The sequence below is a fragment of the Buteo buteo genome, chromosome 24, assembly GCF_964188355.1.
Source record: "Buteo buteo chromosome 24, bButBut1.hap1.1, whole genome shotgun sequence".
NCBI classification, from domain to species: domain Eukaryota; kingdom Metazoa; phylum Chordata; class Aves; order Accipitriformes; family Accipitridae; genus Buteo; species Buteo buteo.
Genome location: NC_134194.1, coordinates 8392108 through 8414858, shown reverse-complemented (window position 1 = coordinate 8414858; position 22751 = coordinate 8392108). Strand labels below are relative to the sequence as shown.

The 22751-nt window shown below is 49.8% G+C and overlaps 1 protein-coding gene across 2 annotated transcripts in view; it reads right to left on the bottom strand.

Moving 5' to 3' along the window:
* Window positions 1-22751, bottom strand: part of LARP1 (La ribonucleoprotein 1, translational regulator) — a 48577-nt gene that overhangs the window by 24704 nt on the left and 1122 nt on the right. The window contains exon 2 of one of the 2 annotated variants that reach the window (XM_075056676.1): window positions 7160-7186. The exons of the other annotated variant lie outside the window; for it this stretch is intronic. Coding sequence (XP_074912777.1) covers window positions 7160-7186 — 27 coding nt within the window. The remainder of the gene's footprint in view (window positions 1-7159; window positions 7187-22751) is intronic. 2 annotated transcript variants of the gene reach the window in all.

Below are 22751 nucleotides of genomic sequence, written 5' to 3'. Positions count from 1 at the left end.
CAGCGTGCTGGGACAGCACTGTCATGGGCTCAGAGTGTGGGCATCGGAGTTATACTCCCAGCTTTTCAAGCCCTCACATCCCTCAGCTGATACTCCCAAGACAGCTCCCGAGCAAGGGGAGCTAAAGCAGCTCAAGACTGCCAAGTGCGGAGCCTGTCTCTGCTGACAGCACCCTACAGGCAGCACAGACCTGCACAGAGACCTCCAGAGCAAGCAGGGGCACCAGATGTGACACAGCCCTGGTCACAGGGAGCTGACGAACAGTATTCCTTTTTAAGTGCATGTAACCGTTACAAGTTTTGCACACACAAGTTATCTGCAGGGTCTGACTTTTATTTCCAGGGCAGATGAGGTGCAAGAAGGGTCTGGACTTACCAAAGATGCATAACCATCCTCCCTGCAGCCTCCCAGTCCAAGACAGAAACCTTCAACTTGTGGCCAAGCTACACTCCAGAAGGACGGAGTTAAGAAATGCCAACAGGCATTTCTAACACTAACAGCGTCAGCGAGGGCACCATGGATACTTCCTGGCACAGACAGCTACTATTAAAGGTAGCAAATGATCTCTCTCAAGGCCAAGTGACATCTTTCCACCACCTTTTCAAGCAATGCTCTTCCCTGAAGAGGATTTCTAGGAAACTTTTGACACACAATCCATGCTCACACCACCGCACCGATCCCTGGGACACCAGGTTCACGCAGAATGAGACAGCACAGGAAGCCCCCAGTTTTCTAAGGAAAACCGAGCCTTAAATGAAGGGGTGTCTCCTGGGAAAGCCAGTGGTTCCCAGACCCCAGGAGGCATCGCAGTGGGGACACAGCCAAGGTCACCCAGCTGACCAGGCTCCAGAAACTGTCAAAATGAGGGAGCTGGGCTGGTTCAGGGCCCCCCAGTTGCTGAGCTACCCTGCTCTCCCTGAGCAGGGAAAAAGGCACCCATCACCCTACCACCTCTGCAGGACAGGCTACTCCAGCACCAGTGCCTGATCCAGCTTGTCTGGTGCAGACAAGTCTCCAGACAGCAGAACATTTAGCCAGTGGAAAAGAGAAAAGCCTCCAAGGACACTTGCAAACACTCTGTCGGGTTAAATGATTCAGGGAGAAGGGCCGGAAAAGCCAGCAGCGCTCCCGGTCAAATGCCGCGTCAGTCCATCATGAGTGGGCTGGGGCCCCTGAGAAAAGGCATGAGCTGATCCAGCTGCCGCTCAGCAAGGACACCTCGGCGCTGGGAGAGGAGGGTGCCCGAGGCAAGGCTGCAGGGGCCCAAGGGCATGCACGCAGGCCAAATCGTGGAGGAGCCAGAGGGTCAGGCTCTCCTCCAAGCCGGCTTGGAGACCAGCTGATAGTTTGGGACCTACAAAAAAGAAAAAAAAAACAACAGTGGTGGGGGGAGAGGGAGGGGTGAAATGAGCAGGAACTACATGACAGCAAGGACAGACACACAAGGCATGGCAGGACTTGCAACTCCTCACAAAACACAGCAAAAAAAGAAACCCAACCCACTCACCTTTGGGGGCAACTGATTTGCAAATTAAAGGCGGCTGTCCACCCTCCGGGAGGGACCAGGAGCAGTTTCCTTCGCTCCTGCTTACCCCTGCTGCACCACTCTGCCTGTTCTGCCAGGCTCTAATGAAAAGCTAGTTAACAGTTAATTATTACCCATTCAGACACACGATCCCCTACACTGACCGACTGCCGGCCAGGAGGGATAAGACAGTCACGTGATGCAAAAATCCCAGCCTTATGAAAGCACGGGCAACTATATTTAGTTAGAAAAACGATGACCTAGCAAGCCCGCCCCTCCCTTGGCCCCTCCTTGGAGGAACCGACCTGCCACCTCCAGAGATCCTACCTCCATGGCACCTGGGAAGTCCCTCATCCAGCCAGGAGTTGTAACACCAAGACGGGGATGCCCGGCACGGGAGCGAGCCTGGGGTGCATGCACATGCACGGGCTGTCCTGGGGAGGGGGTGGGCAGACCAGCATGCAGCCCAGGCTGGGGGGGATCTTCCCATCCCACCCTCAGCGCTGCACAACAGGTCACCTTGTCAGCCACAAAAGCTGATAAGCACCAAGAGCAACAAACAGGGCCCAGCACAAGGTCCTGGACCTTATCTTGAAAGCTGGAGGCACACTGGGAACCTGACCAGCGTGACCAGTACAGAGGTGGCATTCAGCAGCGATGCTCTGGCTGCCAGCCTCTGCACGCCCAGGGCTGGTGATGCTCAGAGATGGCAATGGGAGTTTGCCTCACCTGGATCAGCCTACCCCTCTCCACAGGGCAGCTGGGCGAACAGAACAGACACGGCCACACTGAGAACGGAGAGGGAGCAAAGGCAGTGTGCAGCCGTCACACACGCGTGCCACTGCTGCGGAGAGAAGGTCCCAGAAAAAAACGTGTGCGGCAACAAAAGCCAAGAGCATCACCCGCTCCCCCTCCCACTGCAGTGGAAGAGCTTCAAAGGAGAATAAAAAAAAAAAAAAAAAAAAAGCCTGAGGACCAGACATCATTAATCTCTTGTCATCAGCAGAGGGGTGCTCTCTGCGCACATCCCACTGCGGCCGATGAGACAGCACAACTGGCAGTGCCCATAGCATGAGCGAGGAGAGGTCACCGCATCGCTGCCGAACCCAGGGCGTCGCGCTGACATGATCCCTTTAATGGCCGTCAGCCTCTTCTGCAGCTGCATCTGGGGACTTGGAAGCTGACAAAACCCTTCCTGGGAAGCATCTGGTACATCTCACCGTAAATATTTAACAACGAAGAGACAGGAATTGAGAGCCAAGTGCCTGCCGCAAGACCCTCCAGCTCTGAGCATTCGCGCTGTCTAGCAGGGGTCTGTGCAGCTCGCATTGCCCGTGCCAACAGAGGAGGGCGAGGGGTCGTACAAGGCAAAGGTGCAAACTCTGCACAAAACGTGCCTCTGGAAAACTTATCATCTCAAAGAAGAGAGCCAGAGGCTGGGTTTCCAGAAAGTAGACCGTGATGCAATTTTAATAACATCATTCTTAATTCCTCCCCACTATGATTCCTGTACCCAACTTTGGCTACTTCTGCAAAGGGATGTCTGCAGGACCAGCATGTCCCCTGTGCAGTGGCCACTTGCAAAGCAACCACTAGACCTCACTCTTGAAGTATGCACCAGGTCAGCTGCAAACCTGCCTCCCCGACCGCATATAACGAAAGGAGACTGAGCAGCAGCTCAGCTTGCGAGGCCAAGGAAGACAAAGCCACCACCAGGCAGAAATCCAGCCACATCTCTTGGGGCGGGAGGAAAGCAATAGCGATTTGGTGGTAGGACCAAGTGCAGCAAACATTCCCAGGAATTCAGGGAGGCCAGACCTAGGTCATCCACTAAGCAGTGTCTCCAGAAATGAGCTGAAGAAATCCTACAATCCCGTAATCACCTGGATTAAACCAAGCACAGGTATGGGGGCTTCCTCCTGTTGGTGAATCGAGAGCATTAAAACCTTGAAAACAATAAGGCAGCCAAACATTCTTGCAGTTTTTGAGAGCAGGCAGAAAGGCTCCTTTTTTGCTACTTAAGGATTACTGTACCTCAGCCAAGCTGATTTCAGGGCATGCTCTCCAAGCACAAGACACAATATCCTCACTTATGCCCCCCACCTTAAGCCAGATGCAGTGAAAGTCAAGATTTTTCGAAGTAACTTTGATGCAACAAATGCTGCCAACTTCCTTCCTGGGTGCACAATCATGTCGATCCTGCTGCATAAACCACTCTCTCCAATCCAGGTAATTCCAGTGCTACAGGTGGCTGCCTCCCCTGTCTCAATAAACAATGTAAAAGAGTAAAAACCACCCTAATCAGAGTGAGCCTTCCCAAAGGAGGCAGGTATACCCAGCTACAAAAGACTGCAACACAGCACTTTCTCTCCTAATTTATAGATCCTTTATAAAGGATTAAAAACTGCTTCCTTGCAGTGGGAGCATCACCCACATCTTTACATCTCTTTATGGAAAACTTCATAGTGTTTAATTCAAAGTGGCATTTATAACTCAAGAAAGATACCTCAGCCACTGCTGACAATTCTCCAAAATGATCAGCTCAGGGTACAGCAGCAGATGAAAAAAAAAAAAAATTCATCAGGAGCAGTGAGACCAAGACAGAGCATCACTCACTGCTCTGTTGAACACCAGTGCATCCACAACTGCACCCTGCAGTCAGCTCTGGTCTCTGCATTTCAACAAAGGCACAGTAGTGTTACAGATGCAGAGAGAAAAGCAATTAAATAGATCGCCCAGGGGCAGCCCCTTAAGAGGTGAGACTAAAAAGGCTGGGATCCTCCACCACTGAGAGAATGAGGGCTGGCTGCAGTGTACGGATGCCAGGAGGGCACAGGAACAGCACACGAAGCTAGCAGGAGATCCGTTTAAAACAAGCAAAGTATTTCCTTAAATAGCAGGCAGCAAGCTTCACCACTCCATGCAGCAGCAAGTCCTGGGAGGTGGATGGCATTGGCAGCTTCGCAGAGGCGTTAGGTGTTCACGGCCAACATGTCCACAGAAGTCCGGGTGGAGATGCGCCCTCATACGCCTCGTATAACAGCAAAAGCAGGGAACATGAGTCCATCCCTCTGCTCTGCCAAGCCCAGCCCCGCATCTCTCAAGGGTGTTGAAGTCTCTCGGCTTTCCACCTGAGCTCTGGATCACAAGGTTTGAAATGGCTTCTTCTGAAAAGCACCCTGCAGCTGCCAAATCCTAGTCACTGGATGTGGGAGAGGAGAGGGCTGAGGAACTGCTGTGCTAGACAGAAAAGAAAGTCAGTTGCCTCTCTCCGAGAACAGCTTTATTTCCAAATGCTGTTAGGTAACCGGGACGCAAACACTGCTGCCCTTCCACCTCCATAGTGCTTGCATGTGACACCAGGCTGAGGGCAGAACGCCTCCAGCATCCATACGCTAACAAGCAGGAACATGCTTTGGGGCACGCTATAGCTACTGTGCCTACAAAATGGCTGATTTTTGGCTCAGGCTCCCCACCTATGCAAGTCCCAACTCTGTTACTGCAACTCAGCATCCTCCATCACTATGCTAACCACTTCCTTGGGCGGAAGAACAGTGGACTTCTCACCAAGAGGGGAAACCAGCCATACAGACCCACCTGGCCTTACAAGATTAACCTTAGAAAATAGGCACTGACATAGATATGGGAGTTCTGGTGATTTGCAGTAACAGACTTTAGCAAATTAACTTGTTAAACTACCTCAGCGATGAAAGGGAGGTGAGGGAGTCAAACCCAACAGCCTCAGGAGTGCACAACTCTGGTGCTAGGAGCAGGTATGCTCCGGGCAAGCCTGCTGTCCCCCACCAGCGGTGCTACCCTGCCTTCACATTTCCCTGTGTTTTGAGATAGCAGGGCTCCCAGATAAGCTTAGTGCATGGGAAGAAAAAGCATAGCATCACCTTTAAGGCTTTTCTGGAGAAGGCATGAGAAAGGACTGTGCAGCATCCTGTGCCACTATCACTAAGAAGAATCCTGTTTAAGCTTTCACTTATCTCCTTAAAAAATATAGAATTGTATAAAAACCCCAAGCTCTGCAGGTAATGTTTTCTGCAACACTATTGACATCTAACACGCACGTACTGAAACGCTATCATCTGCTACAGACACACACTCATGCCCCACCCTGGGGCAGCTGCGGAGGTCCCCAACCAGCTGGAGGGCAGAGGATGGAGTTGTGCCAACCAAAGGACATCTCCAAGCCTGCAGCACAGGCAGACAAAACCCAACAGCCGATGAAGGCAGATCTTCAGTAGGGTGGAGAAAAGCCTCTTATGAACTCAACACATGGGAATATACCTTTGCTCCTTCAAAATCAGTCTTAGTATTTCACACTCACACATGTACTGAAAACAAGAAAGTCATAAAATACTTACAAATGGGTTGGATTACTACTTGGGTTACTTCATCTTCTGCAATGCTCCAGTGGATCTTAGTTATATACCACGGCCTCTTAGCTGGCTAGAGCTCTGGAAACACATACACACACGCGACTTCCCGCCCTCCGTTCAGTTCATGAAGTCAAATTACACTGTCTCCAATGTTACACCAGACCACTTAAAACAAGTTACTCTTACTGAAATCAGCTTTGCAAAGCCAAAGATGCAGGTAGGAGGTGGACATAGTGACATGTCTGAGGCCACACAAGGACAAGCCAGCCACTGACCCCCATTCCCAGTGCCTTTGCTACAGGACATCTCCACAAGGCACTACAGCTCTGAGACAACAGGATTTTACTGACTGGTCTTTGTATCACTGGGTAAAACATAAACCTTTCCTTCAGTCTTGGCACTTCAACAACATCAACCTGGATGAAATGCTCCCAGCAGTTTGGGAAAAGCAAGAATTGAGATCATCGATAGCTGCTTTTAAAAACTACATCCCCTTCCTAATTTGGGACCTCCACTCAGAGCAGCCTCCCCCCGCCTCCCTAGGGCCCCAATCCATTTCTGCAGGGTCTCTCCTAGCGAGGCTGCACGCACTACTGAGGCCAGGAAGTTTTCATCGGTCTTGCACTGATGGCCATACAGTGTGTATCTCGCTTGTCATTAATAGCGATACTCAGCAGCAACACACAGACTAAACAAGCCAAGGGGGAAGTCTGCATCTTTTCAAAGTATTGCAAATTGAAATATACATCTTCAGGTTCATGGACAGATCAAGCTGTATACAGCTAACATACAGACTAACAGCAGTGACTCTGAGTTACAGTTGCATCTTGACACATCAATGTTTTCAGTTATGTGTGATGGTCAAGACCTACCAGTTTCCAAAATCTTTCAGCCTGGACACCCAAATTTGCAATGCTACAATGTATAGGAGGAAAGTAACCTTCCAGCAGTTGTAGTCATCACTACATGAAAGCATAAAACATATTGCTGCCATGTAGGAATGGCCAAATATTAGACAGGCTTTTTGTGTGGGGTTTGTTTTTTTGACGAGTTTTTGTTTGTTCTGGTTGTGGGGATTGTGTTTTCTTTTTGTTTGGTTGTTTGTTTTTTTTTTTAAATTAATGTCTGTTGCATATTCCTGTACCAGTCTTCTAAATCTGGTTAGCGCTGTCTCTGCAGAAAGAGAAGTGCAGGGAAGGCATGGGAGAGGAAGGTTTGAAGAACTCCATTTTTAATTAATACATACCAGACTGGCCATCAGTTGGAAATATATCTGTAAAAGAAAAAAAAAAAAAAGAAAAAAGTCAGTATGGGTTGCAGCTGCAGTGTGAATCATATTTAAAAGGTCCCTCCCCTCTTGATTTGTTTGCTTTAACTAAACAGAGGAAGTATTTTCTTAGTATCCCAAGTTAAACATCAATCCAGCTTGCAACCTACCTCAATTCAACCACTTGTTGTGAGAAACGTTTTGAAGGAGACAGTGTTTACCTGAAGGTATTGCTCTCATAAATAACCTTCTATATTGGCTTCTAAGAGACAGCGGTGAGGAATAAAGAGCTCACGAGATGTACAAAGTTCCACACAATGAGCTAGCTGCTGTCACCCCCGTGCTCCTGCTGGCCAGCATTATCAAATGGAAACCTGCACAGAGAACACCTAACTTTGTAACCTGCCAGGGAGCGCAGGTGGCAAAGCAAAAGCAAAATGAGCATTTTCCTGATGGTTCTTGGCTTTCACAGCCACAAGGGACATCAACAGCTGTGCCTGGCTCCAATACAGCACCTATAGCAGAGAACAGGCAACCAGAAGCACGCACCCATCACCTAAGCGGACACCCGGTGCCTTGGCACATCACACACCACCCCAGGGGAATGCCTTCGCCTTCCCCTTCCCATCTCAGGTGGCTCTGCCAGCAAGCACAGCCCGTTGCACAGAGCTGCTGGAGTCCGGAGGGTTTCAGATGCTGAAACAGATTACTCAACCTTCCCACCCCATAAGCTCTTTCCAGTTAGAGGTACAGGTCCTTCTCCTGATGGATCCTATTTATTGCTGGGAGGAGGATATTCACTGAAGTAGCTGGGAAGGATCAGATGAAAGATTTATTCTTTTGAGGAGCATGGAGGACAGCACATGTGGAGAAAGCCTGCTGATAAAGGCTCCGCAAGAAGCTATGAAAACATCACTTTTGAAAGAGCAATACACTATTTTTTTCTTCAAGGAACTTGGAAGAGGGGGAAGGGAAGCTGCCAGCAAGCCAAGGTCCTGCTAGGACAGGGGCAGGGCCCTGGCTCCTGCTTATCAGCTGTCCAAAACACACATTCAGCCGTAAAGTCACAAGAGTTGCTGCAAGGACTACCCCTTGGACAGGGCAATGCTCTCTAGCCTGGGCTCAACCAATGCAGAAACAGCAAAAACACACCTCTACCAAAGAGCTCCTATTTATCTACCTTTAACAGTGGACCCTGCGATCAGGCAGGGATGCTTTCATCCCATGTATGAGCAGCAGAAGCAAGTGGGAGTAAAAAAAAAAAATACCAAAACTCCCTCCGCTGTTACACAGGGTTATGGCCTGTGGCCATGTTCAAGGCATAATCTCAGGGAAAAGCCAACACATCCAGAAAAGCCTCCAAGCAGTGATCTGGATCCTTTGTAGACTGCATGTTCTACCACAACCCTCCAGCAGCGCATCACCCAGGTACATCTAAACATCTTGCATTTCTGCAATGGTTGCTGACGAGGTCGGGCTCCTACAACAGTGAGTAGAAACAGCCGGTACTTGATCTAACAGGTCCCAAACAAGAGGCAATTTCTGCATTTTCCTACTTGGGCAACTCGACGGCAGCTTCTCCGCAGAGGAACAAGGTAGAAGCACTGGTTAATGCACATCCCACCTGCTTGGATGAGCTAGCTGTACCAGCTATTACCAAAAAACAAAATTAAATAACAATAATAATACTACTACAATGGCTGAGAAAAGGAATTCCTTTGTGCCAGCCAAGAACTACAGGCCATGGCAAACACTCCACTTGCTATACCCCTGCCAGGTGCAGTTCTCCAGTTTGCATTCCTGCTATGCTGTCCAACCAACTCTTCATCAAATGCACGCTGCAGCCTGGCCAGCCATCTGCACAACCAGCCACTGAAACCACAACAATTCAATAGCAGATTTGCCACTACATTTCCTAAAAACGCAGTGGAAGCACCTCAGTTGCTTAGGTCAGTAGAAAGCAAGGACCACGCACGATGACTGGGGCAGATATTGCTCACATTCACCTTGAGAGGTTTGCCAGTGCAACTCCTGTTGAGGGACGACACTTGCCTCCACTCCTCAGCCCTCTTGTCTGGGAGAGGCTGAGCTTGTCCAACTCATCACACCTACAACTGACACAGATTTGACTCCAAGCTCTCCAGGGCAGCGGGCCAGAGTGCTGGGCTTGCAGGCAGCTTTCCCCACTACCAAAAACAAGCACAGAGCAATCAGTCTGCAGGACTTGCTCTTCTGAAAAATAGGGTTGCTGGGACAACACATAGGAGCTGGGAAGACACATATGAGGCAGGGCTTGTCAGGGACTCCCAGGCACAACAACCCTTTGGGACACCTTCTCCCCTTGCAAGCACAAGTGACTAGATTAGAAATTAGCCTGCCAATTAAGGGCAGCACCTGAGGTGCCCAACAGAAGTCTAAATCAGGCAGCACTTTCTCTTCCCAAGAAAGCCATCGTAGGGAAGGAGGGAGAAGCACACATGGCTGGCAGGGCAAAGATAAACCCCTAGGGCTGCTCTCCAAGGAGCCTGTCTAGCACACTGCAGGACTGAGGCTGCCTGTCCAGGTCAGCTCCCTTCCCAGCGCTCCCAAGATTAAAAATCAAACACAAGGGACCCAGGCACAGAGACCAGGCCGGTATTTTGCTCAAGCAAAGTCCCAACGTGGAAAGCCGAAGCCAGCGAATCAGCCCCACCAATTCCTCCCACCACACACAGTGCTTTTCCCCCAAGGCACCCCAATGCCGGGTAACCTGACGCAGGCCAGATGCTGCAGAGGATGCCCCGCAGCAGCTCTCCACCACCCGACCTACTACCTGCCCAGCAGCAGGCACTCCCTACATCGGAACCAGGCAGGTCTGCCCCTGCCTGCACCGCACCTCCCAGCCAAATCCAGCCTGCCACGCTGGGCCTATACACAATAACCCTCAGGCAGCCAAATGGCAAGGAGCAAGAAGTAACAGTATCACGATGCAAGCAAGGAAGACCCAAGAAATTTGGGCCCTGTGGTCTCACATTTCCTTCCCCTTCTAGCATGCAGACACTTTGCTTCTCAGCATGGGCCCAAAACCAGAAAGACTCGGTGTCTAAACAGAGGGTTTATAATCACCACGGGAACCAATGATCGCTTCATCGCTCCACCAGTCTCTGCCAAGCCAGATATTTCCCAAGCCGTCTACCATCCTCCTCAGCTCTGTACATGAACCATACAGCCTACAGTATCTCAGCGGAAACCACGTTTCACGAATCTCCGTGTTATCAGCAAAGGCGGGTGGAGGAAGGAGCGAGGAGGAGGAGGAGGTCAAGGATGCGTGTCACAGCCGGCAGGATGTTGGGATGGGCGTGAAGCATCCCTTTCAGGACCATCACATACGGGTGCAGACCCGGTACAGAGGTGCTTGCTCTGAACACCAATACCCAGAGCTACTGCACAAAAAGCCCAGGAGACGTAACCAAATTGAGGGCAGTCCTCCTTATTTGCGGTGGTGCTGGGGGGTGGATACAGAATCCCAATTTTTGCCTGATGGTATTTTTAAACACAGGAGGAGACCATATGCTAAAATGGGGCATTTAAAGAGAAAAGCCGATACATCCACACACATACCCCCTCCCCTGGGGCCACCGCTGCTATTCAGGTATCTGGGACAGATCCAGAAAGGCTACCCCATTTACGAGCCCACATATCCCCTCCGCTGCTCCCCCCGCTCACTGCGGAAGCACGCTGCTAACTGGGCTCCTCCACCAGCCACGCTTCAGTGTCAAATCCAAAACTCCTCACAGGAAGCCTGCCTTCTCCCTGCTCAGGAGCTACAGCTGAGAAGGGACCTCCACCACCCACTGCCTGTTCCCTGCCCCTCTGCGACCAGCACCCCTCTTCAGGCAGGGATGCTGCTTCTTCCCAGCAGGGCCCACGAGGCAGCAGCTGAAGAGCAGCTCTTTAGCCCTGATGCAAGAGAAACGCTGACTCGTTATTACAGCAACCCGCAGCTGTAACTGCCGAGAGGGGCAGCACAGCCGCAGGCAGAGTGCCAACGAGAACCAGCTCTTTGCACCCCACCAGCTCTTTGCACCCCACCACCCGCCCCCCGCAATTACCACTCTGCTCTCCAAACTGGGGGGAAAAGGACCTCAGTGTGCTTTATGTCACCTGCTGGTCACAAAAGCACGCTGACTGGTAGCACTGCACCAGTGTGCTGAGCAAGGGCTGCTCCTCTGCACACACAGGTATGAGCGTACACGATACCATGCTCCTCAGCCGCTCCCAGCGGGACACAGGGCTCATCCACACTGCCACTGCTATGGGAAGGCACCAGCTGATATGTTCTGGCTTTCGACCCATGAAGTTGTAACTAAATCATCCTCCACATTTTGCAGACAAAAGACTGGGACGTCAGCAAAAAAATGACCTCTCCAAGGTCACATGGGGACTCGGCAGCAGAGACGTGACCAGAACTCGGTCGCAACAGCTCGAAAGTTGCAGGGCTGCGCTGGCTGCCCAGGAGAAGGATGGGGAAGGGAAATGCTGGCAGACAGCAGGATCTCCAGGGATCTCTCCTCCTAACCTGACCTGCCACCCGGCAGGGACAACTCAGTTCTGCTCCTCTGGCTATGACTGCAATCCTCACAGTGCAAACAGCACAGGCAGGGAAAAGGTCCAAATTACAGAGTCCAGTGTCTGCTGCAAAGAGACCAGTGCCACTTGAATCTCTTCCCCATCCCCAGACAACTTTTCAGCTCAAATGTGTATCAGCTGGGCTCCCTCTCAGAGGCCAAGGTAGTGCCTGCACAGCTTCCTGAGATAGCTACAGGCCTCTTCAAAGCAACGCTCAGCAGAGAAGGGGGTGAGGTCTGCTAGGAAAAAGTAGCAAAGCAAGAAACCCCAAACCCAAAGATTAGCATGGCCAATTACATCCCTCCTGAGATCTTGCTTGCTTCCTGCTCCCCTCCTTCATTACCTGCCAAGCAGGCTCAGGGAGGGTCCAGCTCTCAGCCACCCAGCTCTTCCCAACCCTCCCCAGCCGCTAGGTCTGGGCAAACACCTCCCATGCCTCTTAACAATGCTCAGCTACTGTAACAAGAAGTATCTTTACCCCCTCAAAGAGAAGCTGAATCTTGAGATGGGTGAAAGATCCAAGCCAGATGGATCAACCCTAACCTGATGTTGGTTAGGTCCCAACACATCAATAAGGTCTGTGCAAGAAAAAAAGATAAAAAGCTACAGAAGCATTTACCAGCTCCACAATCAGTTTCTCTGCAAGGGTATCCAGATCCCCAGACCCCCAGTAAGTGGTTTTCTGCTCTCCATCCAGAGGAGAGGCTTGGTTCCTTCTCAGACACCCCCACCACCTACGCTAAGAGGCTGAAGAGCTGCAGCCAGTGTGAGCTGTGACATTGATTTCCCACAGACCACATGGAAACAAAGGCTTGAAATAGGTTTTCAGTGTATAAATGACCATGGTTTTGGTGAAGCTCAGCTGGGTTGCTGCTGCCAACTTCATGTAGTTAAAAAGCAGTGAAGACTTCCAGCATCACGGAGCTGCGAGAGGAACACCCCTGGAAAAAAATCACCTCCTCCAAAATCAGAGCATTATCTGTCTGAGATAGCTCCCTAGCTTTACTTCACACCACACACAAAATTAGTACCTTAGTGCTGATATTCAGTCTCTTCCAGAAAGAAGGGGAGCAGAGCCGACCAAGCAGGGCTGTGACTCTGGCTGAAGACAGAATCACCAGTGGGAGCGGCACTGTGCCAGGCAAAAGCACCTTTCAGAGATCTGCTTGGAAGACGGTCCAGGTCTCTTCTCCGAGCACCAGAGATGCCAACAGGGTTCTGGGGAATGCATCTGGTCAGCCTGACCAGAAAAAATGAGAGCTCTCCAAACAGACAGTCTTGCAAATCCAACACTCGCATATGCACAGGCACACAAGGAATAACTGTAAGGTCACGGCTGTTTTTTCTCCCATCCACTTATCAGTGCTTGCACTGGAGAGAACAAACACTGGGTGTTCACTTCCATTAACCCCTTCTCCCCCCATCTCCAAAACGGACAAGGAACAAAGCACTGCTGCTCTAACCACAAGCCCTAACAATCCTATTCATGCACCAGACGAAAAGCTGCAGAGGAAGTCCAAGGCACCTTAAAGGTGCCTGATTACTGTTCCCCTGAAGCAGCTGGTGACCCAGCTCTCTGCCTCACATCATTTAATCACCAGTAAGCCTGAAGTGACACCACAGGAAGTCTCCAGCCTTCCAGGAGATCTACCCTACCTGAGTCTGGGCCCAATGATCACAGTCACCCTCCCCAAATTGTTCTTCAAGCCACTGGGTATTGAACAGGCAGTAAAATTTCAGGCATGATCAAGCAAAATTAACATGTCAGACTCTTGTTGAAATACAGGAACCATTTTGGTGTGGCCCAGAAACCAACTGGATCCCACACTGTGAAAACCGATACAGGGTAGCGTTTCCCTCCGATGGGGTTATCGCACACTGCTCTGCAACACGCTTTTCTGCGTGCACATCAAGGGCAGGCAGTCTCAGACACCACAGTGAAGCTTCGCCTAAGGACAGCTTAATAAGCACTGAGCAGGACAGATCCTTCTCCCTACAGAGGAGAATCCATTACTGTAGCCAGAAATCCAGTCTCTCCATGAAAGAGGATCCCCCCCCACCTCCTCAAATGTCCCAGTATCACTGGTATGTCGCGTAACATCAGGCAGGGATGCCACAAATCCCTGTGAAAACCCCAGGAACTGAAAATTCAAGGTGCTCTCCACCTTAGGGCTGCGGGCAGAGGGCCAAGGAGGGGTCTGTAGGATACACAAGGCAGCACAGTGAAGACAACATAATTAAATCTCTTAACTGAATTAGCAATCATCAGACTCACGGTCTGAGATGTTTCCCTCCTCCAGTCCAGGCTATCTGGTTGGTTTTAATCAAACACACAGCTTTTCCAATCACCCTCCAAACTCCATCCTTGCTTGGTTCCACATCTCTGCTGTTAATTAGATCAACTCAGATTTCAGCTCCAACTGAAGTTATGAGGGTTGTCTGCCTGTAATCTGCCACGTCTCTTCCAAATCATCTTCACATTTTTACTTAGAGGTTTAATTTTACATTTGAAAAACGTGGGTCACTTACAGCAAATTCCTCCCTGCACAGTGTGCAAATGTCACACCTATCATTCTCCGATTAAAAAAAGGGGAGTTAGAAGAGTTCACCTGAGACCGGGAAGCCAAAACAAATCAGTCCCCCTTCCGTTCAGCTCAGTGCCAGACCCTCTAGAGTGGCAGAGGATTTCTGAGCACTCAGAAGATGCGTTAGATCATACTAGGTATTCCCCCAAGCTCTCAAGGTTTAGCTGGGAGTTGGGAAGTAAATTTAATATGATTACAGCCAGCAAAGTCTCATGCTTTGTCATCTGAGCACATGGTGGAGACACCTCCGTGATTTGCTTTTCTGTCTTGTTGGGTGGGATCTTGTGCACAAATATCCTATCACTTCTGTTTCAGAGTAAAACCTCCCAACAACGTTTTGGGGATGCACTTCTCCACATTTCAGTATCTGCAGCTACTGTCACATAATTTCTCAGCATCATGCATACTGGTGTCATTCTTTACACTTAATTCTTTGTTCTGTTTTTGCCTTTACTTGTTGCCCTGCACAGCCTTGTAGCAGACTTGCCAACGTGAGCCTGTCTGGAGGGACACGGGTAGGGTGAAGTTCTTCAGTCACTCCTTTAAATATCTCTTTTTGTGCTAGATGAGGCCAAGAGCATTGCTTTTTGTTATTATGGTCAAGCCTTCCTTTTCAGTAGGCTTGTTCTGTGAGGCTGGGAGAGCTGACATAAACAGACATTGCTCTTGAGCTATGCGGACTTTGTGACTATTTGGAAGGGCTACAGTAAAAGTATAACATTATTGTAGTGAGAATCCTAAGTGTCTTGCAGGAATAAACTCAGTGCTTCTTTTGCAACATTTAACAGAAAAAAATGGAAGATCTGACCTTGGAGAATCTGAAGAAATTAATTTCCTGTAGTCTGAAGTGAAGTGAATGTTGGCTTATCAAACATTTAAGTATTTCTTATTAGCCATAAGTTCTCACTATTTCATTCCATCACTAGCTTCACCATCTGTAAGTGCGCAAGCCAGATAGTTTGGTAACTAACATTTGGTAAATTAATAATTTGCACCACTGACCAGAAGCTTTCAAAAGCAGTTATAAAGAAGAAAGAAAAGCAGAGTGATTTAGTGTGAAGGCTGAATATGTATTACAAATAATCTGCTTAGAGACAGTGCTAAGTATTTAGCAACGTACCCACCTTCTGGCAGCACCTCCGAGTTACCAGGCAGGTAAGACACCAATCTCCCCACACACCTTTTCTCTTACTTTCCCATCCACAAAACTCTACCCTTTCCTCGTTTTTGTGGCTTTTCCCATTTCATACTTGTTTCCCCACATATTTAGTCAGGAAAAACTCACCTCTCTTCTGTGTTTCAGACTTCTTAAAACCTAACTTATCTAGCCCTGAAAACCCTCTGTCCTCTCCACGCATGCATCCAGCAGCTGAATCAAAGAAGTCAAATGACTACCAGGAAAGGAGAAGAGGTAAGCAGCCCCCCCCCCCGCGCCCTCCCTCTCGCCGGCAGATCCCTTCCAGCGCGCAGCCATGCCCTGCAGACTGCAGAGTCACTCTGCAGGAGCACGGCACACGCTGCCGCTCAGCTGGAAAAACGTGCTCAGCAGTGTTCTCGGGATGGACTCTGCTTCCTCCCACCACCCCCCCCGGCCTCCGGGGCTGCACCCCCATACCTGGGTAGGGAAGAGCGGAGCAGCACCAGGCTCCCACGTTCGTGTTGCCCTCCCAGGCTTACACAGCCCCTCCAGCTGCACCGCTGCCCAGCGGGAAGGACATGCAGCACATTTCCGCGCCCCCCCCTCCGCCCAGCTTTCCAATCACCATTTAACTCTGGCTCGTGTGTCAAGGACACGTGAGGTTCACAAGCCCCATCAGAGCCCCTGTTTCTCCCCACTGCCCCCCCCCCCAGCTGCCACTCTCACCATCACCAAGGGATCTCTGCAGAGCCTGCCGGAGACCAAACACCTAACGCTGTGGAGCACCAGAGATGCTTCTCCTTCACCACCTTCCTCGTGGGGCAGGGATGCCTCTCCTGAGCCCCTTTGGAGGCCAGGGCCACTTTGGGGAGCAAGTCGCAAGCGGAGAGAAGCACCTGCGGGTGTGCGGCCAGCTCAGGGGTCAGCTCTGCCTGCTAACGCAGCAGGTTGCAGACCTGGTTCCAGCCACTTCAAGGGGTGCCTGGCCCCCAGGAGCACAGGTCGGGGCAAGCTGTGCCTGCCAGCACGTTGTGCATGCCATGCATGCTCCGGAGGGAAGTGGAGTGCCATATTCTAGATCAAGCGAGGAAAGGGTGCCTGTGTCACCTCTGGTGACTGAGCGGCACCGACAGACCTCAAATCACACCAACAGCCACCTCCACTGCCTATTTCTATAGCAAATGGAGGCTTCCACCTCACCCGTCATGCTAGAGCATCCAACCCAGCCAGGGCCACCGCGGTCACCTCCCACACACCATCAGCCCCAAGCTATCCGCAGCAGAGATCTCTACCAATCCTTCCGACTTGTGACCATGTAAAGGAACAGGGTGACTCAAAACCAAAAAAAGAAAAATAAAATCACAACAACAGCAGAGCACTGAAGCCCGCTGCACGTTCCTGTACAGTGCTATAACCCATGGAAGTGTCAAAGCAAGCTGCTGCTCCTAAGTCAGCTTTGCTCCAGAAGGACACTGAAGGTAAACCACTGATAATGCAGGTATTAAATCAGCCAGTTCACAGCCCTTCCTCCCTCTCCTTGCACGTCACAGCGGAATATCCCCCAGCACACGTAGCTTTAATGCCGCAGGAAATGCTCTTGACCCTGGCAAAATCCATAGCAAGTGTCACACTGAAGCCGGGCTGGATGACTTGCTAAGGTTGGCTCTAGCAGCCCAGTGCAATACCAAAACCAGCAGGGCTGCAACACATCATGGGCCAATTTGCTCAGAAAAGGCAATCCACCCAGGCCTGTCCACCGAAGCCCCCCAGACTGTAGCACAAATGCATGCTCTGATAGAGGAAAGTTCAGTTAAGAGGACCTTCTGGGAACCTGCAATTACAGGATGAGCCTCTGTTTAGAAACATGTTGACACTTGACTTGACCACGGTTTCCACAACCCTTCCCTCCAAAAATGTGTATCTTGCACAGTATGAAGATTGCCACCAGCAAACCTATTTTCACCAAATGCCTTGTGCCAGTTTTTACTCCATGGCTGCAGGACCTTCACGTGCGCACCCACTTCTCTCAGCCAAGCAATCCAGACCGACCCTGACTCAGGACTCTCCCCACAAAGAAGTCTGGTAGTTGATTTATTCAAGGCCGCATTCAGTTCCCATTTGTTCTGGTCGCCAATTATTGTTGCCTAAATACACCAGTAGCTGATTTAAGTTCTCGCAGCACTGCACTAACTTCTTCGAAGCCTTTCTTTTACCTCTCCTTTGACCAGCTCAAGTCATGCAGCTGTATCATTTGCTACTAGATGTTCAGATTAGCCAGTTATTTCAATGCAAGGAGAAAAGTCTCCCAACTCCACTCAGAGATCACTAAAAAGCACCTGGACCCACAGAGTGAGTTTGGAACTGAAGTCCTGTCTCAAGCGAAGGAAGGGACAAATGCAGAGCTGGCTATGCCAGAGATCACACATCCACACAGGGTACCCAGAGCTTTACCCAACCCCAGGAGACAACTCCTTGCCCATGCAAAGCTCCACCTAGACGGCATTACCACCACGAGAGAGTCCAGCAGGTATCACCAAAGTTGCACCACCTCTGTCCTTCAGCTCCCTCTGTGCACAGCGAGCCAGGGATTTGACAAAGCCAGCAGCGTGGAGACTTAAGCCCTTGGTAGGAATTCAGCAAAGGTTCCAATGCCAAAACAACCAGAGGATAAATAATATTTTAAAGACCATAACGTAAACGTGTATTGTGGCTGGGAATGAACAAAGCTCACCACTCCCAACTGGACTTACGGTAAGAGCAGAGCAAAAAGCCCTCCCAGCTCTCCTATCGGTTATCTGCCAGATCTACAGCAAGGCGACCATACCTCTGTTTACCTGGTTACTGAGATAGGAGCAGAGCTCCTCCGAGAGGCGCAACACCATAAAGGACACCACAATCCTCTGGCAGTATTCAAGCGTATTTAAGTTTTCATTAAGATGATTTTTTTTTTTTTAAACCCTTGCTGTTTGCAGCCATAGTAACTGCAAGGATTAAAACATTCAACCTGGTCTAGATAGCACAGCTTTCTACTAAAATGCCCATTCCTTATTTAGCCAAACAAGCACTACCACTGAGGTGGTGTTGGGAGATTCATTACAAAGTAGTTTCAAGTATGCAAACAGCAACCTAACTCTATCCAAGCCGGCATTTGGCGTTCCCCTGAGCATAATTTCACACTATTTGAGCACAGCGAAAGGATCAGGTGTCATAATTTGGAAGGGAGAGCAGAGCATTGCAGCCCCAGTGCCCCCATTCTCAGCCCTGCTTTTTGCACTTGCTTTGTCTTCACATCTGACCCGAGTCCTTCTGCTACCCAATCCAGTGATCCCAGATGCAATCCCAGTGGAAAATCCATGGCACCACAGGCAATAAACAGCTTAAAAGAAGAGTTGTGAGGGTAAGGAGGTGGTTCGTGAGAACCCTCCAGCGACGCCTCGGACCTGGCAATCTGGAACTGGAGGTCGCAGCAGAAGCAAGCGCTGAAGCCCGACAACCAGGGCCAGTGAGTCAGCTCTCAGGAGCTGCACTGCATTCCCCAGCCTTCCCGAAACAAACAGTGCAGAACAGGGCAAAGGTCCAGCACAAAGCTGAAGGGCAAAGGTATGTGGGGGAGGGAAAATGCTAAACTTCACGTTTTTTTGGAGCAGTGAGTTCCAGTTACCCTCATTCTCCCCAACAAGACGGGAAGAGTTACTCAAACATGAAGTTGTGGGATCAGAACAAAACAGTATTTCAGAGAGGAAACTTGGGGCGGGGCGAGGGGGGAGGACTCCTGCTGCGATAGCAGCTCTGTTGCAACAAACAGCCAGGAGAGCTCCACAATTAACGTGCCACGACAGAGCGAGAATTGCCCAACGCTTTGGAAATAGGTGTGTGCAGCACTACTGAGCTGGATACCCAAGCAGGCACATGCGTGCATCTACTCGGAACGGAAAGAAATGCCAAAGGTAAAATAAGCTTCCCATACATTTTATCTCCTGCACTGGAGGCTGGTTTCAAGGAAAGCCCTATGGGGAGTTAGTCAGCAAGGGGTGAGAAGCTAATGAATCTTCCCCTGCCTTCTCCTCAGTACCGGTAGCCAACCCAGGCTGTGCTCTGGCATAAAGCAACACGTGCTCTCTCTGAACAATAGTCAGCTAACCTCTGGTGCTTGCTGCTAGCAACTAAGGTGTGCCTTCTGGAAAGTACTGCTTATTTGCCCAGTGCATCTGCCAAAGAGCAAGCAAGAAACTCTACTCAAGAAACACCACCTGCATCTCCACTAGGAAATACGCCGCTTTCTCCTGGCTGAGCGTTTGCAACTAGAATGAAAACCCGCATAAAAGTTAGTGCAGGCAAAGCTTGGCAATTGCAGTGCCAGGCATTAAATCCTGCGCATTCTTACTTCCAAGATGTAAATGGCTTTAAAAATTAAGAAGTGCCAAGTGCCTTGATGCAACATTTCTTGAAATAAATCCAGCAGGTTTTCAAAATGGGGTGCTGTTAACACCTGTCTGCACCAATGCTTGCATCAGCACCAGCCCTGGTGCAGGGCACAGCGGAGTACAACATGTTCCAGAAGGTCGAGCTGTCTCAACTGCAAGCCACGCTTCTCCTCTATAGAAGAATTTGAGAAAATACTTTGAATTTGGTTTATGGCCAAAAGTGCAAAGCTGTTTTTGCCAGAAAATGTTTCCTTCACTACAGCAGACACACACACTACCATCATGCCTTCACCAGTCAGGCTGCTGGCTGCATTTATTTACATGATAAGAAGAGAACGCATAATAACGAGGGGACAGTCACACAGACCTCGTTACTAGGTCATTAGAGAGTAAAAATGAGGCATCATTACCAGCTCTGCCAGCGTCCCTCACAAGCAGTAAGCCGTGTCAAGTACAAGCCTCGCCACATAGGACAGGACCACGTGTTATCTCAGGACTCAAAGGATCCTCCCTGCTTTCTTGTATCCTGACTTTGGAATGCACACCAATAGAAATGTAACACGCATCTTGTCAAGACACCAGGAAAATTTTCTGGTGTGCCACTCCAGCTGAGCTTCAGCCTTGGCTTACAGCATCAGCAGTATCGCTGCTGTCTAACTCGATCTAATGGTTGCTCCACTTACTGCCACGCCGTTGTGCTTTTGGGAGGAGGGGTTAAGAAGCAAGGAGAGGCTTTGCTTCGACGGTCCTCCTTCCTGAAAAAGCAGAAACATTTACTCAAACACCCTATTACAAATCTCACTGCCACCCTTGAGTGTAAAAATGCTCCGGCAGGTAGGCAAGACACCAACTTCTGAAGATAAGTCCTAATCCATCAAGAAAGGACACTGTCCTTAAGTCCCTACATCAGCCCCCCAACACATTCAACTTTTCCAGCTGCAGCGAGTCAAACAGATCAAAACAACCAGAGGCGGATTTGTTAAGCTCTTCCCTATCCATATTCCGACACAGACAGCAGAAACTCACAAAGATCTTGAAGGTGGCTGTTTCCCTAAGCCAGAGCTCAATGCCTTTACTTTTATAAGCACCAATCCCAACACAGAGCATTACAGAATGGGTGAACACCTAAGGAGTAGGTCTTGTCCATTAAATCTGCTCTATGGGTCTATAATTAATATAATCATTATAAAAAATTAGGGCTTTCAAAGCCTGTAAAACAAGTCATAGAGGGTTCCCTTTATCTTTACAGAGCTGTCCTTACTAGGCTCTTAGGTCTCCACACTACCTCTGGCAGGATCAGGGCTGAAAACATTTAGTATCTCCAGCACACAAGCACTGCTCTGGGAACACCGCTGGATCGTGAGCCATTTTTTTTTCTAAGCTCTGCTGAAAAACTAAAAACATCCAGCAGTGACTTGCCACAGTTTAAAAGCTCTCAATCCGCTTCAAGTGCACAGAGGAGTCACCTTCCTTAGGCGACCCTCCTGGAGGTCACTGCAACATGACAACTCACCTCACCTGCACCATCTCTCACACAAACTCATGCTCCAGATGGTTTTTTTTGTAAGCATCTGCCGAAAGAAATCCTCCACCCAAAACAGCAAAGACACAACAGGAGCCTGCAAACTCTACAAGAAGGTACTTGGGCGAAGGGCCACCAGGCAATGTCAGCTGCCAGCCTGCCTCTTGTGGGGGTTCGCCAGCCACGTTTATTTTACACGTTTTCTCTTCTGCAACAGGCAGCAAAAGAAACAATGCCCCAAGAGAGGAGAGCCAAACAGCAGTGTCTGGAGCACTGCAGGAACCAGTCACTCCTGCCAAGCATCCCAAAACGCACCACTAACCAATTCCATTATCTAAACACCTTTGGGAACACCGGGACAATTGTGCTGGGCCCAAGGAAATTCTGAGTGTTGCAGCACTAATCCCTTACCCTACCATAGGGTAGACATACTACTGACACACTCTCTCCCTCAAAAAACCATCTCAGGAGTCACAAGGGCCCCCTCCTTGTGTTGGCCAGACTGCCTCGTGTCTGCTCACTTTGACGAGTCACCCACCTTTGTGATGGGCCCGGTAATGAACCTGGACGGGCCTTAGACATGAGCCTCAAACCGGAACGTTCAATCTTGCATTTTTGCGTCTTCTGGTTCATTTCTAGGGAGTGTCACCTGAGAAGGCAGCACAATGGAGTGCAGCTTTTGCACGAAGGAGCGATGTGACCGGTTTTACGTCATACCGCAAGAGGCAAATGCAGATGGCAACGCTGCCCTGGATTTTGTTATGCTTTGCTTATGTTGGTGCGTACAACGACAAAACACCAAACAATCTGAACGTGGACTTTTACCTGCCACAGTTAACTTCTCCTCTATACTCCCCATTAAGATGACAGCTTTCCAGGTGGAAATTGCAGAGCTGTCCATCTTCCAAAGATCAATCCCTCTGATGAATCATCATGCTAGGCAGTAACAGATCTTGCAAAACACTAGCACATACAGTAACTGGGAATCTGATGTCATATCTGGCGGTGCAATTTTAGAGTTAAGAGACACAGGCCGGAAAAATTAAAAGAGTCTTTCCCAAACAAGACGCTTAGTGCGAACTTCCGTGTTTTCCTCTTACTACCAATTCACCTGAAGCAGGTATAAGCGATGCCCTCCTGGTAAAAAGCAGCACCTATCCCAACTTCCGAGGAAAACGGGTGTTCTGCAATTTCAGCCTTTGCTGACGACAGCAGCGGGTTACAAACGCGATTTTGGACAGCGTCGCCCCTCCGCTTCCCCACGCGACTCCCTTTTGGGGACCCCCCCCTTACA